We start from the raw sequence: 17,275 nt of genomic DNA on the forward strand, positions 1-17,275 counted from the left end.
TTGGTGTCCACCTAGCGGAGAACCTCACCTGGTCCCTGAACACCAGCTCTACAGCCAAGAAAGCCCAACAGCGTCTCTACTTCCTCCGGAAGCTGAGAAAGGCCCGTCTCCCTCCACCCATCCTCACCCTCTTCTATAGGGGAACCATAGAGAGCATCCTAAGCAGCTGCATCACTGCCTGGTTTGGGACCTGCACAGCCTCTGACCGCAAGTCCCTCCAACGCATTGTGAGGACAGCTGAGAAGATCATCGGAGTCTCTCTCCCCTCCGTCATGGACATTTACACCACCCGCTGCATCCGCAAAGCAACCAGCATTGTGGATGACTCCACCCACCCTTCACACAGTCTGTTCTCCCTCCTGCCATCAGGAAGAAGGTACCGCAGCATCCGGTCCAACACGACCAGACTCTGCAATAGCTTCTTCCCCCAAGCCATCAGACTCCTCAACACAACTCAACTCCTGAACTGATATCTTACACTCTCCCTCTCTCTCTCTCTCTCTCTCTCTCTCTCCCTCTCTCTCTCTTTCCAACCATTTATCCCAGATAACATGGGAAGCATTTTTTGCACAAGCATTTGCACTGATAACTTTACTACCTCACTGGACTCTATTTATCGCACATTGCACAACTTGCACACTACAGTCATTATTTATTATCCTCTCTCTGTACTGTGTTGTCTGTCCGCACTTGTTTGTTTGTGTTGCACTTGTGTCTTGTATGCACTGTCTATGTTGCACCATGGTCCGGGAGGAACGTTGTTTCGTTTCACTGTGTACTCTGTATGTAGTTGAAATGACAATAAACCCACTTGACTTGACTTGACTTGACTTGATGAAGTCACTGGACACATAGTGGAACGTGCCCCCTGAGTACAAGGTCCAAACTGAGATCTCTCAGTGATATTTTTTTTTTTGTTCAGAATATTTAAATGTGACTAATTAAAGTATTGTGTGTGGACAAAGTGTCCTTTGCCTATGTGCAAATGGATTTTCCAGCTTAATTCGCTGCTGTCTTAATTCTGCCGGTAGCACTTTGTGTAAGCCACTTTTCTCAGATGTGAACAGAGTAACAGGGTGGAAACAATGAAGGAAGAAAATGGCATTGTTCTAGTTGCCGTTTCTCCACCCAGTCTCTAGATCTTTGAGGAGATCTCCGTAAACGAGGGAAGCAGTCCATTCCTAACTTAGCTGCAGCAATGATTTGTATGTCTTCCTTACTTCCTTCCTCTTCACCCCTCCCTCTTCCCCACCCGTCCCTTTTTTTTCTTCTTTAGTCTCCATTCTGCTGAAGAACGACTATTTCGTAAGAGGGGCTGCACTACCTGGGCGGTTCAAGGCAGAGAAGGTGGAGTTTCACTGGGGCCACACCAACGGATCGGCCGGCTCTGAGCACAGCATTAATGGAAAGAGGTTTCCTGTAGAGGTAATGCATGAAATATTGCTTATTTTAATCCTGACGTTTACGCCAGCCAGGCCAATCTGCTTTGTGCAGAAGCACCCTATCAAATGCAGATCAGTGTGAGGCATCGACTGACATTATGCCTGCTGTGTTTTGATCATGAGCTAAAGGTGTCAATCTTTTTTAGCACTGTATAAAGCCTTGATCCCATTCTCTGTTGCTTTCTCTTCAACCCAGCTATGGGTAATTAGAGAAATTAGCTGACACTGTGCTCAATCATGTGCTCTCATAGTAAAACTACCAGTGTTAAATTAACTCCGTCAGTCTTAAGTGAACTCCCGCAGAGTTCGTATGAGCCTACCATGCCCTGAAATAACTCATGTGATGTGTGAAGGAGTTCATTAAACAATGGTGATTTCAGAGGTTCAGAATAAGATTATCTTGTATTGACCTGGTGAATCCTGATGAACCCTGTTAGTTTGTTGTTGACTTGAATTTATCTATCTTACTATATTCACTCACCGAACACTTTATTATTATAACACCTATACACCTAGTCATTCATGCAATTAATTATCTAATCAGCAGTGCAATGCGTTACATCATGCAGATACGGGCCAGCAGCTTCAGAATCAGAAACTTGTGCCAGGTGGACTGGTTTGGGTGTTTCTAGAACTGCTGATTTCCTTGGATTTCCAGCAAAACAGTCTCTAGAGTTTCCTCAGAATGATGATAAAGACATTTAGTGAGCAACAGTTCTGCAGACTTGTTGATGAGAGTGGTCAACAAAGAATGGCCAGACTGGTTTGAGATGATAGAAAGACTATGGTAACTCTGTACAGTTGTGTACAGTAAATTGTCACTGTCCAATGAAAAACATGAACTTTACAGTAGAGGGAAAAAACCTTCTGAACTTTCAATGAAAAAAAAAAAATTCTGTTTATTTTGGGGCATTTCTATTTGTCCATTGATCCGTAATTATCTACACAGAGTACAAGGCAGCTACAGGGTTTATAGGATGGAGAAAACTAAAAATGGAGATACATGTTTTTCATTGGACAGCAGGGAAATATACACTGTCGCTGTTACACAAAAACCTTGTATCTCCAAAGTGGCAACTTGACAGGAGCAGGGAAAAACTTAACTTTCAGTGGAAGATAAAATGAATTTATTCCAGGTCATTTTGGAATAATTAGTCCATTCATCATGACACTTTGACACAAAGTCAAAGAACAACTGCCAGATTGACGTTATGGAGGTTTTGGCTTGACAGTGGTGATAAAAGATTGCCCTATTTTTGGATAGCCAATTACCCAACCCACTTATTAGTACTCTCACCCTATCACAAATAATGTTCCCAACACTAAAAGTGTGAGAACCAACACATGCCTCCTCCGATACGCTCACAACCAGCCACCGTACCTTTTGAATCTGCCGCCAATGCAGCGTCACCAGGCAACCACCGCGTTGAAGGAAAGCGATGGGTACCTAGCTCTGCTGCATCAAATGCATCATGCCCGCCAGCATCACACTGAAGTGATGTGGGGAGAGAAAGAGCCATCTGCCCATCCGGAGAGAGCAGGGCCAATTGTGCTCTCTCAGGCTCCTGCTGCTAATGGCAAGCAGCAACAGGAATTTTAACACCATGAATTATTAATACCACCATTTTTGCGGTTATTCATGCTGTTGACGCAGTTCCCTAGTTTAACTCGTTGAATCATCTTTAGTTTCACGCTGAAAGAAAACGGCTGCTGATCACATGCTTTGCTCTGAAAGCGCCTGGGGCTGAATCTCAAATGGCTTTTTACTCTACCCCCAAGCAGGGTATTTTATATGTCTTATAGAAAGCTCTTTATATTCAGACACAGGTTGCAAGACTCACTTTTTAACATTCAGTTCACCATTTGAATGTAAAGCCCATGGCTTTTATAGTGCACTGTAAAAGCAGTCCAATCAATTGAGGTTTAGCTCATATAGCTTCCTTCTTGTTCAAATGCAGTTTCTACACAGTTCACAAGTTCACAGATGTTTACTACTATAAGTACATTGAGCCTGTAGGATAATTTACAAGCAAAATACACCAGCAGTACCACTGATTCTGAAATATCAGAATATGCTCTGATTCTGATTCTGATTCTGATATTAGTGACATTAGCACTGAAGAAAGGATGCCTTCAGCAGAATACATGGGATGTAGACAAGCTGAGAGGGTACAATTGATGATGAGGTGTGTTGTTGAATCATAGAATTATGAATCATAAAATTATGAATCAAAATTATATACACTTTATTATTATTATTAATAATAATAATTATAATAATAATAATGACAATAATAATATAAACAAAAAACTCTACTTCTCAAAGAGAAAACATTTCAATAGGGTCACATTTGAGCAAATAAGGCATGTGATACATGTAATTTACTGCAAAAAAATATGTAATTAATCACAATTAGATATTTGAATTATATCTTAAATACTACCATTAGGTACAAGTCTTCCTTTTAGGGCACTCTGTCATTTCAGCATCTGTGTTCTGTGTTCATCTTTCACATTTTAAATCAAGCAATTTTCTGTGGTCAATTACAGTTGCCGGTCCTCTCTTCATTTTGTACCTGTTTGGAAGACGTGAAGTCATTATGAAATGACTGTTATGAAATATGCCATTAGGCTTGAAATGCTTTTTCAATTCGGCCTTGAAAAAGGCCTTGTATTTATTCTTTTTTATGAAAGGCCTGTAGGAGGCAAGGCTGGTGAGAAGAAAGGTGAAAAGAATCGTTCCATTAATTTATACAGAAGAGACTCGGCAGCACGGAGCAGATCAGACCAACACTACATGGCCAATTATCTAAAACCCAAGTCTAAAAGTACAACTGCACTTAACACTCATGCATAATTATAAATGCAGCATGCAACCCACACAGTTCTAGCATTACATGTGTGCCCAAGCATTCACACCATTTCTATGATCCTAAGCATATGCTTCAGTGCATTTATTATGTGTTTCCTTGCTTGCTATCCTGCTGAATTCAGATTTATTAGCTGGGGTTGTGTAGGTGCAGTTGTCCATCAGACCTCGGGTCAATCTTCACTGAGTAAATAAGCTACTGAGATTGTGCGAATGGGCTAATGTGCTCTAGAGCTTGTGGTGGGAAAAAAAGCTGGCTACTGTGTTTCTGTCTGTGAACGCTAACACGGGCAACAAATGGACACCATTAAAGGCTGCGGTTCTGAGGAACTCTGAGGGAGACTGGTTTTCATTAGTGAGCCTTTGACTGTACTTCTTTCTTCTGTGTTAGAGGTTTAATTCCTTCTCAAATCGTTGCTCTGCTGTCTGCTCCTAATTACTCAGTTATTCTGGACTGGGAGTTCTGCTTGGTGCTCAGCTGCTCTTGCCTAGATGCCCTGGGGGTCTTGTGTTGCGTTCCGTTGCCAGGGGCATCCTCTCTCGGTTTCAGAAGCAGACCATTATTTCAGCTCAACTTTTGTTCAAGGACAAAATGCACTTAGGGCGGAAATAACCGCAAGTCCACAGCATTGCTTCAGAACCTGGAGCTACACTGGCGGTCACACGCCTCCTATAGTTGTTGGCTTTGAGTTTTTCTCATGCACACATTTCCAAAACACAGTCCCACAAGTTCCAAATTTGGAGAATGTGAGTCCATGATTTCTTTTTAATTAAGTTAATCCTGCTCTTGTGGGCAAAACAAAAAAGTGTACAGGGGCAGTGGCTTGGGCAGCCCTGGTCAAAACGTTTGTTGCTGTGAACAGTTAAGTGAGTAGAAGATGAAATGATCTCCAAGAGGCATGACATTAAAGATGAAACACTCTTTTCAGTTAATCCTCTCAAGAGTAGTGTTTTATTTTTGTTTTGTATGATTGTGTAGTGAAAAAAGGCAAGGTTGAGCAATTCAGGAGATTTCTAAGAGAACTCTCAGGGTATCAGAACTTAATTAGCTTGTTATGGTTATGGCTTGTTCACAATCACCATTAAGGAAGACCAGGTGATGCAAATTTCAAAGCTTTATTAAAACTCTGACTTCCCAAACCTTGTCCCAACAACCAGCAGCCTAAGCAGCATCTAAGCAGCTGCCTAGCACTGAAAATGTAAAAAGGCATTTATTAAAGGCAGTCAGTAGAAACAGTGGAGGTCAAGTTGTGCTTTAGAAGACTAAGAAAACAAGTATTGCAAGAATTGCTCTTAGAATTACTTCACCTTCACCAAGATTTAGCAGCCTCTGCAGTGGTGGCGCACTATTCGACTGTGCAGCAACACCTGCGCAAACATAACCTTCTATTAAGGAGAGTCATCAGAAGAAAACCCTTTCCAGCGTCCTCACTACAAATCAGTGACAGAGGTTTTCAATGGAACGTCTAAACAAGCCTTAACCTTTTGAAGTTAAACTAGAACATTTTAGCTGCATTAGGCAAAGGTATGTTTGGAGAAAAAGGGTACAGAATTTCATGAAAAGAACACTTCTCCAACTGTTAAGCACAGAGTGGATCGATCATGCCTTGGGCTTTTGTTACAGTCAGTGGCACAGGGAACATTTCACTGGTAAAGAGAAGAATGCATTTGATTAAAAACCAGCAAATTCTGAATGCAAACTTCACACCATCAGTAAAAAGATAAAGATGAAAGGAGGATGGCTTCTACAGCAGGATAACGCCAGCCAACCATGCCAGCGTTCCTTATGTGGACTCCTGAATTGAGACCCAGCACAAAAGTGAATCATACCTGATCTTACCTTCTCCATATAAAAGCTGGATAATACTTTGAGTGAGCAAACACAGCAGGGTCTACAACACCACCTGCATGTAGAAGAGCCCGGTGCACTCATTTCTCCCGTATTTGCTTTCTCTGTTGTCTTTAGTTCTGAATTAGTGATGTAGCAAGCTTTGGGAATTGTACTGAGATGCTACTCAGTATAAAAATATCACAGATAGGTCAGATAGGTCTGATCAGCAGTTTTTAAGCATGTTTAATCACATTTAGGTTATATTAATATGTTACACTGTGAACATAGAGTCAATAACGTATTACGGCCCAAGCTAGATGAATGCATTTGCAGCTGAACTAATAACATGGCAGAGGGCCATTTTACTGCATATAGGATTATGTCTTATCATAACTAGATTTTATGTCGCTGGGGATTCTACATGGAAAATTGCTTAGAGCCCAGGACTAGGCGTACTTTTTCCACCGAACTGTCTGACAAAGTTTTCACAAAGGTTTCGGCGCCTGCTTCGGGTCCATAGAGGACATCTCTCTCTGGCAAGCCTGCCTCATTAGAAGGATCAGCTTCACAGCATTTGCAGAGCATAGCTGACGTTATTGACATGTATCACTAGTAACACACCAGTGAACATCATTTGCACACACACACACACACACAAAATAAACAGAAGACAAAGCAAGCCTCATCCAGTTATTCATGGATGGCTTCAGCTGACCACTGGCTCAGTGGTCACTCACCAGATTAAACTTAATCGCCAACACAAGCGGCGTCAACGCAGTTTGCAGACGGTTGTCTAAACATTGCGTGTTACAGCCCGTAAAATCTGGGGTTTAAGAAAGGCGCTGCATTTATTTATATATTTGTTTTCTTTCTTTTTTTTCGAGCCTGTTGTGGCTCGAAGCGGGCCGGCTGCATGCAGTGTGCTTCGGTTCAGGAGCGAAGGAGTGCGGCGAACAAATATCCTCAATTTGACATGGTGAGGGAACACAAAGATGCAAAAGGAGGGATGCTGAAAGATGAGAGGTTGCCAGAGAATTAGTTCAGTCGGGACGTGATCGTCATAGAGACGCCTAATCCCATTCCCATCATTGCAACAATCTCTCTTTCTCTCTCTCTCTCTCTCTCTCTCTCTCTCTCTCTCTCTCTCTCTCTCTCTTTCTCTCTCTCTCCTTCCCTCTCAGTTTGCCTCCTCCCGCCTCTTCTGTCACAAACGGTGGATTTAGCATTTATTTTAAACTCATTTGTCGCGACTGCACTGAGACAATGTTTACGGCCACATGGACACAATGTTTATCGTGCTGTATTGAGCAGATTTGATGCGGAGCTTTGAATTCCCCCCTTAAATCCTTTCCACCGAGAAAATGAATAATCCTTAATTGTCACCAATGTCAAAATGCCTATCGGCTCGTGAATGAGGATACGAGTGCGATACGGAGTTTATTTCGCTCAGGTTAGCCTGTGAGGATGAGAACAGGATTTTTCTTTCTGCTTGAAAAAGAGCTGTAAATCAATCAAAGAGACTGCCTCACAGATCATGGCAACTTATCGTAATTTTATTTCTTTATTTCTTTATTTATTTCGCTAACAGTCATCGCAGAGCAGCGCATGGGTGCGAGCTGTTTGGTGTCTTGAAAAGGCTGATGAAAGCCTTTTCATCACGTTTGCCTGTCTGTGCCCACAGATGCAGATTTACTTCTATAATTCAGATGACTTTGACAGTCTCAGCACTGCGATAAAGGAGAGGAGAATCATTGCTGCCATGGCTGTCTTCTTTCAGGTAAGGATCCACCTCTGCACTTCTCCACAGGCAAATAAACGGGCATTTATAGATAGAGCAAGAGAGAGCGGATGATTGGCTTGTGCTTTTGACACAGGCCTACTCCAGTCACTGAGCATGGCGCTGAAATTGCTCATGCAAAAAATAAATAAATAAAAAACTTTTTCTTCAAAAGGGTTCGATAAGTCTCGGCCAAAATGACTGTCGCCTTGATAACCGGTGGAGGTGTCACTGTGTGCAGTGTAAGCTTCTGCTATTGCTATCCTCTTCAGAGAGAGGGGCAAAGAGAGGGAGCGATAGAGGGGGTGCATGAACCTTGGTGGATAAGACATTGAAAAAATGAGGCAGTTTGCTCTAGCTGTCAGCCCGCTAAGCGCTGTGTGCCACAACTATTCCTGGTTTTATTTCTTATAAGTGCAGTTTGAGTGAATCAGACAGTTCTGAGAATAAGTTTGAGATCAATACTGGAAACCAGGACAAAATACTAGGATTGCGATTGTATTTTATCCACTAATAAAAAGCAGTCTTGATGTCTTGACTGCTATCTTCCCCCTTCACCTGTTGACGCTGCCCTGATAAGGTTTTGCTACACTGACCAGGCTTTGCAAAGTTTAGAAAATTACAATACACCAATAATGTGACATAGACAAAAACTGGTCTGCATTATTTGAACTAAAATATTTGTTTCCGTTTTTAATGTTTTGGCACAGTTTAAGTCTGGCAGTTGGTTTTTACATTGTGTGATGATGATAGAAATACTCCAAAATGACTTGGAATTTAAAAAGTTGTATTCCTTCCTCTGTAATAATAATAATAATAATAATAAATAACTAATAATAGTAATTTTCAGGATATTCAAAGTCACTTTACATACATAAAAAAACTATTAAAAGGATACAAAAGTATATAAAAGAATGCACAGTACAATTTAATAAGATATTAAACAACAATAAATCCTACATTTAAAAAAAAAGAAAAGCGAGTTTTGAGAAGTGATTTGAATGTGAGACACATCAATCTACCACATCTGTAACCTATGATTGATTGCCATGGACAGAAATTGTCAATGAGGAATCATCATAGCAAAAAAAGGATTATATACCTGAAATATCAATACAGATTGTTTTCCCTGTGGTACCTGAGTAGACAGTCAAGAGAGCTCTTTCATTGATTAGGACTGAGCTGAACAAAAAAACCTCACACAGAGATAGACATCAGACAGACATCGGATTAGATCCCAACATAATTAGGAAATAACGTTCATGTAATCAAAAACAGCCAAAAAATGTTCATGTTTCCATGTTAGCTTATGAAACTTTTGGACCAAGGTTATTTTCTTGATTTCGACATTTAAGACCCAGCGTTAATACTCACGGTTCACCACTGGTCATTTTCCTGTACCTAGAACAGAAAAGTTGTTGAGTTTAAACATATTTATAATAAATACAATTGAGTAGGTGTTCAGCGTCTGCCCACTGGCTTCTACTGATAACATCTAAAAGGTATATTCATGTGATGGGAGATCACATTTTGTGTGAGGTCAATAGGTCACACATTGTAGCATCACCTTTGTAATGCTTTTTCAGTTACTGCAATTATACCCTGATAAAAGCATCTAAAAAGCATTTCACTGCAAGTTATACTGTGTATGACTATGTATGTGACAAATAAAATTTGATTTGATTTTGATTTGAAAACACTCTCTCGTATGTACTATTTACATACATATAGACACACACATACAAACTCTTAAATAAAAGTGTAGTGGTTGCTTTTTAATAAACAACTATGCTGCTATGTAACAGCCACAGGCACAAGCACTGTGATCGCTCAACACTTATTCTGTTGATGTGTACTATCACCTAACACAGATACTAAGCTAACAGAACAGTTGCTCTGTATTTCTCAGCAGTTTCTCTTTTTACCATTTGAACATCATTAGATGTTGCAAGTCAAGTGTGGAACATGCTCATATTTTTATGACCAAAAGTATATTGAGTATATTGTTGTCATGTGAGTATATTATTTTACAACAGCCGCACACATATCAGCCAATCTGATTTCAGAAAAGGACCTAGATGCCTCTTCAACCCATTATGAAGCCGATCTGTTTTATTTTACTTTGGACAGATGAGACAAAATGTGAACCTTTAGGACAAATGCACAGTGCTTTATTGGTAGGAAAAATAACACTAAATCCTAATTCACAAAATCACTAAATCCTTATCCCACCTGTGAAGCATGGTGGAGGGAGTGTCATGGTATGCCTCAGGGCATGGATGCCCTGCAATTATTTATTGTTGAGGGAGGAGAATGTAAGGGCAGCAGTCCTTGACCTGAAGCTAAAGAGATGATGGGTCATGTAACAGGACAATGACCCAAACACGTAGTAACATCAACTAAAGTTTGGAGCAGATTTGTGTTTTGGAATGGCCAAGTCATAATTCTGACCTTATTTGGATCTGATTAGATCTGATTGACCTGAAGAGGCTGTGCACATAAGGCGTCCCAGAAATATTGAACTGAAACACATTTGCGGGGTGGAGTAGTCAAAATATGTCCTCAATATTGTGCAAATCTTGTTTGCAGCTACATGGAATGTTTGGTGGTTTGTGGCTAAAGGGTTATCTACCCACTATTGCATTTAGTTCACTTACTTTTTCTAGCCTGCACTGTGAATGTCTACTTAATGTGCATAATAAAAGACACAAGCAGTGCAGCAGTTATGAGTTTAGGTAGGCCGTTTATTAGTAATCTGAGTAGAATCTGCCACAATGTACTTTTCACAATTACACATATGTTGTGTTAATTTGTGGCTTGGGCTCGAGGTAGAGCAGCTACATATTTGTATGTTTGTGTTTTTCTTATGACCCTTTGGTGGTGCCATTGTTCTTGGGTCAACATAAGCCCAAAATAATTAGATAGACATGTATTTTTCGTTGAAAGGGAAGGAGGGCTTAGTATTGTTAGCCCATTTATACCAGATGTCCCTGCTGTTTTAGGTCAACAGGTCATCTGTTCTTTCATATGTAACAGAGGTTTATTTTAAATGATTGTCTCTGGTAATTGACTGCGTGCTACAGTTGCAGCTGATAGGCTGAAAAACAGTGAAGGTGATACCATGGTGTTCAGCTTGCAGAGGCCAGCACTGTGTTATAGTCCATTTATCATTTAGCTGTTTTTGCACCCACGCATAAAGCATTTGTTCATTTTTCATCCACTCATTGGCACAAAAACAAAGACCCTTTTCGCACACGCTATCCCTCAGGCAACAGGTCTATTCCTCAGGCGGAAAGTGGAGCACAGGTGTGTTCTATGTAGGTCCGTTGTCAGGCGGTGAAAGACTGCGTGCATGTGGGGACCTAAACACTCACAGCCGGTCCTGACAGCGTTATGGCTTACCGCTATTAGTGCCCAGACGAATGGTGTCGTTTAAAGCGGGACGTGGCCATGCTTCTGAGTTTTATATAGCTAATCAATGTGGCGCTCCCATGCTGGAAGTTCCCATGGGCTCTGCCTTTCTGCCTCTCCAACCAAACAGAGCCGCTGTACATTAGAGAATAAGAGTGAATGCACACTGTCTAATGACCTGAATAAGAGTCTTATAAAAAGTGCTTACATCAGCATATCCAAACTTTCTTACATTAAAGCATTTCTTATCCTCCTGTGGAATAATTTATGGACGCGGTGAAAGATGTGTACCGTACAAACAAACAGTACAAACAGAATAGCATGGTTCCTTCTCTGAAGCCTTTTCTAATTGGATATTTGCAGGTGGGGAAGAAGGACAATATGGCAGCTGAGCCTATCATCACTGGTCTCAAACGGGTTGTTCATCATGGTGAGTTTTAAGTCTCCCTCAGGCCAGAGTGCTGGATATTACTACTGTAGAGACGCAATGGCCAGATTCATAAGGATCCATCAAGTGCACAATAGCAGCCTACTGAGAGTGGAAAGCTGCGTATTAGGTTGGGTGGTTTATTTGTTGTTTGACTTGAATTCACCAGAGAAAGAGACGAGTCTTGGGCCTTTTATCCTGAGGGACCTGTTGCCATCCTCTTTGGGAAGCTACTACCGATACACTGGCTCCCTGACTACACCCCCATGCAGTAAAGTAGTGGAGTGGATCGTCTTCAGTCGACCTGTTTATCTGTCCTACCACCAGGTAAGCATATCCATTTACTGTCAAGTGCATACATGGACACGTTCATATCTTATCACTCTAAGACACTGTCTTGTCCAATCAAATATTCCCTCAATAACTCTCAAATATTATGCTCAATAAAATGTAACATTTTCAGCAGTTCATCGATATTTACACTGCAGGAGTTTTTTTTATTAATATAATAAAAAAAGAATTGCAAATAAACTTTGTTTATAATAAAATTATAAACAAATAATACAAAATTCAAAGAATTAATGGGAAGCGATAAAGCTTTATAAATTATGATTTCACATTTTAGATCTGTCTAAAATGATTAGAACAGGGCTGTAGATTACTTTAAAACAATTATTAAGTAAATGAATATATTTATCTATATGATATACATATATTTTTAATTTAATTAATATGCAAAATGCATTGTGTTTCAAAAGTGGTAATCAAAAGCTATTGTGAATAGATAAGTGCAGTGTTTATGCTCACAAATGACTTGAAATATTGAATAAAATGTGTAAAATAATCATACTGTATATAACTAATATTTAACCAATAAACAAACCTTATACTCAGGTTTACATTGTATATAAAAGAACAGAAATCATTAACAGAGACAGATGTTTCGAAACTTTTGAACAGCTTCTTACTTATGACAACCTTCCATAAGTGTAATTTATCCAATTCAGATTAGGTGTCTATATGGAAAGCTGCTGCAGTGAGGAGAGGGCCACAGTGTGGGACATAAAGAATCCTAGTTTAAAAGGAACACAATCATGTATAAATATTACCTCCTACTTGAAACCGATGGGAAGCGTGTACTCCCTTCCGGCTGATCCACAGCCACATTCACTCAAACACAGGCACATATGTGGGCTTCATCTCTGCCTGTTGTTTAGTATATAAACGGTCCTGGGTGTAGACCAGTGCCACAGCACGCACAGGAGGATTTTTCCATGCTGAAAATTCCCATTCTCCCACTGGGCTCGAGCTCCCCAGCTACATTACTCTCGCCGAAACTTTCCTGTTTACTGCAGACAGCTCCTTTTAAGCAGATTTACATATTCAACTGCCTCAAGCTGTATATGTGAAGTACATTAATCTCTGAGATGAGGTGGTGTAGAATGTAGTAAATATACTCTGTTGCCAGCGAGACCCTATAGGCAGCAGTTTTATTACATTTTTAATGGAAAAAATCATTTTTTAAGAGTGTTTAATGCACACTTTTAAAAATAAAGGTCATATAAAGAGTTCATTGAGTAATGCCATAGAAGAACACCTTTTGGTTCCCTAAAAAACCTAAAGAGGAATTTCTGCTGTAGAGATGTGACTGTGAAAAGGTTCCTTGATGAAAATGTTCTTTACCAATTTAACATTATAATATAATAAAATAAAATACAAGTAAAATGTAGGATATGGCTCCTTTTTCATGATTAAAAATCCCAACAGGTCCAGGCAGATCTATAAGGGTCATATTTTCTAAGACGGTGTATGTACCCTGGTGGTGTACAGCTGTCATGGAAGTATGACCAAAGGTGATGCTTCACTTTCTCTAATATTGGCATCACACTAGGAAAAGTAGTTAAATTATAACTAAAAAAGATAATTTAGGGGGCAGGTTACCTTCTGTTTAACATTGTGGTGGTTCATTGTGGTGGTGCACTTGGGTATAATAAATCATATAGCCGTGTATCATATAGCACTGCTCCCCCACACCGCTGACTCCAGTTCGAATCCCAGTCTCTGCAATATTTCCTTATCTGCCTTCAGTGCAGTGCAGTGGTAGCTCAGTGGTTAGTGCATCAGGCTATTGATGACAGAGTTGAAGATTCAATACCTGGGTTTGGCAAGCTGCCACTGTTGGGCATACGAGCAAAGCCTTTCACCCTGGATGCCACAGCGCTGGCCACTGTCAATAATGACTGTCACTGTGTGTGTTTGATCAGAGATAGGTTAAAGGCAATGGTGAATATGGCTGGCTTGTCCTGGTTCTGTTCCCTATGTGTCTTTAGTGCATCAGGTCCAAAATGACTGTGTGAATGTACATGCAGCTTTGCCCTCCAGGAGAGATTATCAGCTCTGCTGTTTTCAGACTCTTCACTCAGTCAATCCACTCTAGCCGTTATACAGCAGGCTTGCTATTCCACCCTCATGTAGGTGTTCTTTTTGGATTTTTGTCCAGTTCCCACCCACGGAAGGAAGGCAAGCTTATCTTTCCTCTGAAGCTGGCCACTGCATGTGTTCTAACTTTCTGCACATACAACATCCTAGGGCGTAATATGCCAAAATCTGAAAAAGCATTCAGTTCTGTGTATATAAACTCATAGATGGGCAGAATCAGTCTGTACTGCTGTAAATCTACAGAATAAATGAACCAAGCACTCATTCACACATAGAGAGCAGAACCAGTCGTGCTTTTTTGGACTCCTGACCACGGGCAGCAATGGCATTGTCATCATTTCAGCCTTTATCTTCACGATAGCATGCAGCATTCTTAGCCAGTTGCACCGTTCAATAACCCCCTGGAGTTGTCTTTCACATTAGGTATCACTTTATACAAAGCTGTGACAACCTGTGATATTTTTCTTGACAAGCGCTGGTATCGTAATAGCTGGAACACCCGAAGTTGTCAGACACTATAACACTTGTCAACACACAAGCTACCCTCATAAAGTGTCCCTCACAAAGTGGCAACTCAAGTGGAGGATGGTGCAGTATGTGCACAGGGCGTCATTGACAAACGAAGTGGTGGTGGTGTTCAGAGGACTGTGCAAATAGTATGGTTATGATCAGACTGATCAGCATTTTGCCCCTCCTTTTATCCCTCATCCCCTTTAGTTGGAGGCATTCTACTCGATCTTCACCACTGAGCAGCAGGACCATGTGAAGTCAGTGGAGTACCTCAGGAACAATCATCGGCCCACTCAAAATCTGGATAACCGGTTATTGTACAAGTCAGCAGTAAAGGATGCCTGGTTTCCAGATCCCTATGAAGGGCAGGCCAGCCCTGCAGATACAGAGACCTCTAAAGGTGAGTAGGTGAACAGTTTGTTATTGATCCACTTCTAATAGAAGTTCCTCATTTTGCTTCATAGCTATGCCTAGTCTGCACATCCCCAGCAGAGCGGTGCTACAGTGTGTGTGTATGTTTGTTTTTGTGAGGGGGTTGAAACATATGTACTGGAAAATTACACCTTATCTAAATAGCTGATTACTCAAGTGAGCCACAACAGCAAAATCAGACCAAAACTGTATACACAAGCTTTTTTGCTGCAAGATTCAGTTAATAAAATCAACCGAGTGTAAGTGGTTGATGAATATCTTATATTAAAAGGAGCATTTCTAGGGTTCCCACTCTTTTTAGGAAAGCATTTTCCAAGACCTTTCCAGGCCATTTTCCACAATATCCATACATAACTGCATACATACAACAAGCATATTTAATTGGGTCTAATCTTTTTTGTAAGGTACTAACCCCTATGTAACCCCTCTGTAAAAACTGGTACTGTAGCTCTATTTTAGTTGTGAAACAATAAATAAAATTTTAGTTGCTCTTTAGCTCAGCGTTTCCAGGGTCCCACTAATGTTTCCAGGACATTTCTAGCAGTTTTTTTTTTTTTCCAGGATGCATGGGAACCCTTCTGGGCTCCCTCTACTGTTGTAGAGTGTCAATCACTGTTACACCACTGTTGTGAATAAAAATGGCTTTCCACCATAGACAATTCTGTACACATGCGTTTTCTGAAAAGCTTAAGGATACTGACAACATCTGAAATGAGTAGCATGCCAAACTAATGAAACCTGAACCACAGTCAATATGCTGCTAACACCTGACTATAACATACAGGCATGCTGGGGGATGATAATGTACATAGAACAGCCAGTCAACTAAATTAGCCTTACAAAACCTGAACAACACTTTATAAGACAAAGAAAGACTCTTACCGATGTCTGAGTGCATTATATAGCAAGGTTGCCAACATCATCTCATGATGTCTAGCTAGTGCTTAAACATCTGTGAAGATGAGCTGACGTAGGCTGTGATCAAAAATTTGTGCGTGAACAACTTTGCTAACATAGCAAAACATCAAGTGAGCACAACAACACAAGTAAAACGTTAACAGGTCAGGATACTACAGACTAGTCCATCACCGAACACCAGCTTGGCCTCTGCCCTGTATCCTTTTATTTCTTTTAGCTCTCACCAGTGAGTAAAAGCCAATCCCAAGTTTTCTCTTGATGGCTGCCTTCTCTACAACGGCAGCTGTGCTGGGAGTATCAGTATAGCTTCTTCTTCTTATAGCTAGATTAAGACCCAAAGTTGTTGGCATGCTGTAAAGTGTTACACTGCTTTTACGAGAGGTGTCTTGCAGCTCCGCTAAAGTTACATAGTGCAGTCGTAGTGTTCAGTGCTGGAGTGGCTATGACGGAGATGCCATTCTAATTTTGGATTATTTTAGATAGTGTTGATTTAAAGATTTTCATTGAACATAAATCACTCCTAATTTGTTGTTAAAGACTCAGGCTATTAGTTTTGATGTCTTGATGCGTAGACGGCTCCAGTGCAGACAACCCGAAGGCTTTGTGATACAATGTGATTATACATTTCAACACTTGCTTGCTGTTAAACCAAGGTGTTGGGAGAATCTGTAGACTCCAGATTGCGAGGGCACCAGTGATGTCACCGAACTAAACTTGGCACATTAAGTTGATTCTTTCGGTGCATTTGTAAAAGTTAACAGCCCGCAGAAAAAAGATGCCTAATAGTATATAGTGCTGTAGATTACCATGAAGTGACTGCCATTCCCAGTGCCAAAGCCTTTCCAGACCAGGCAGAGCAAATGGGCAGGGGTGTGTATGCTCTCTCTATAAATGATGATTGTTGTTTCCATCTCTGGCAGAGGGAATTGATTGCTCTTGGCTGTGATGAAGTAGGGAGCAATGTAACACAGCCGAGAGGCAGAGTAATCATCATTAATATTCATTCTAAAAATAAACTCGTGCAAATGAATACTGTGTGGCAAAAAAAGAAAAAAAAATCCAATTGTGTCAGTCTGGAAATTAGTGAAAAAGGTTGTGCGAATCCTGTATGGAGTCCTGTCTGTCTCTGTCTTACCCAATCTCAGTCTATGGATATCTGCTAGTCATGTATTCTTGGTGTCTCATGTACTTACTGTAAGCTAATCTGCCATCGCGGCTT

General features: G+C 40.7%; 1 protein-coding gene across 2 annotated transcripts in view; it reads left to right on the top strand.

Annotated features, from left to right (window-relative positions):
* The window catches only part of ca16b (carbonic anhydrase XVI b), a 115,212-nt gene that overhangs the window by 60,200 nt on the left and 37,737 nt on the right, over positions 1-17,275 (top strand). For both annotated transcript variants that reach the window (XM_072684729.1, XM_072684730.1), the window contains 5 exons: positions 1,277-1,425; positions 7,824-7,919; positions 11,694-11,760; positions 11,927-12,084; positions 14,914-15,106. In XM_072684729.1, coding sequence (XP_072540830.1) covers positions 1,277-1,425; positions 7,824-7,919; positions 11,694-11,760; positions 11,927-12,084; positions 14,914-15,106 — 663 coding nt within the window. The remainder of the gene's footprint in view (positions 1-1,276; positions 1,426-7,823; positions 7,920-11,693; positions 11,761-11,926; positions 12,085-14,913; positions 15,107-17,275) is intronic.

This window comes from Salminus brasiliensis, chromosome 7 (assembly GCF_030463535.1).
Source record: "Salminus brasiliensis chromosome 7, fSalBra1.hap2, whole genome shotgun sequence".
Taxonomy (NCBI): Eukaryota; Metazoa; Chordata; class Actinopteri; order Characiformes; family Bryconidae; genus Salminus; species Salminus brasiliensis.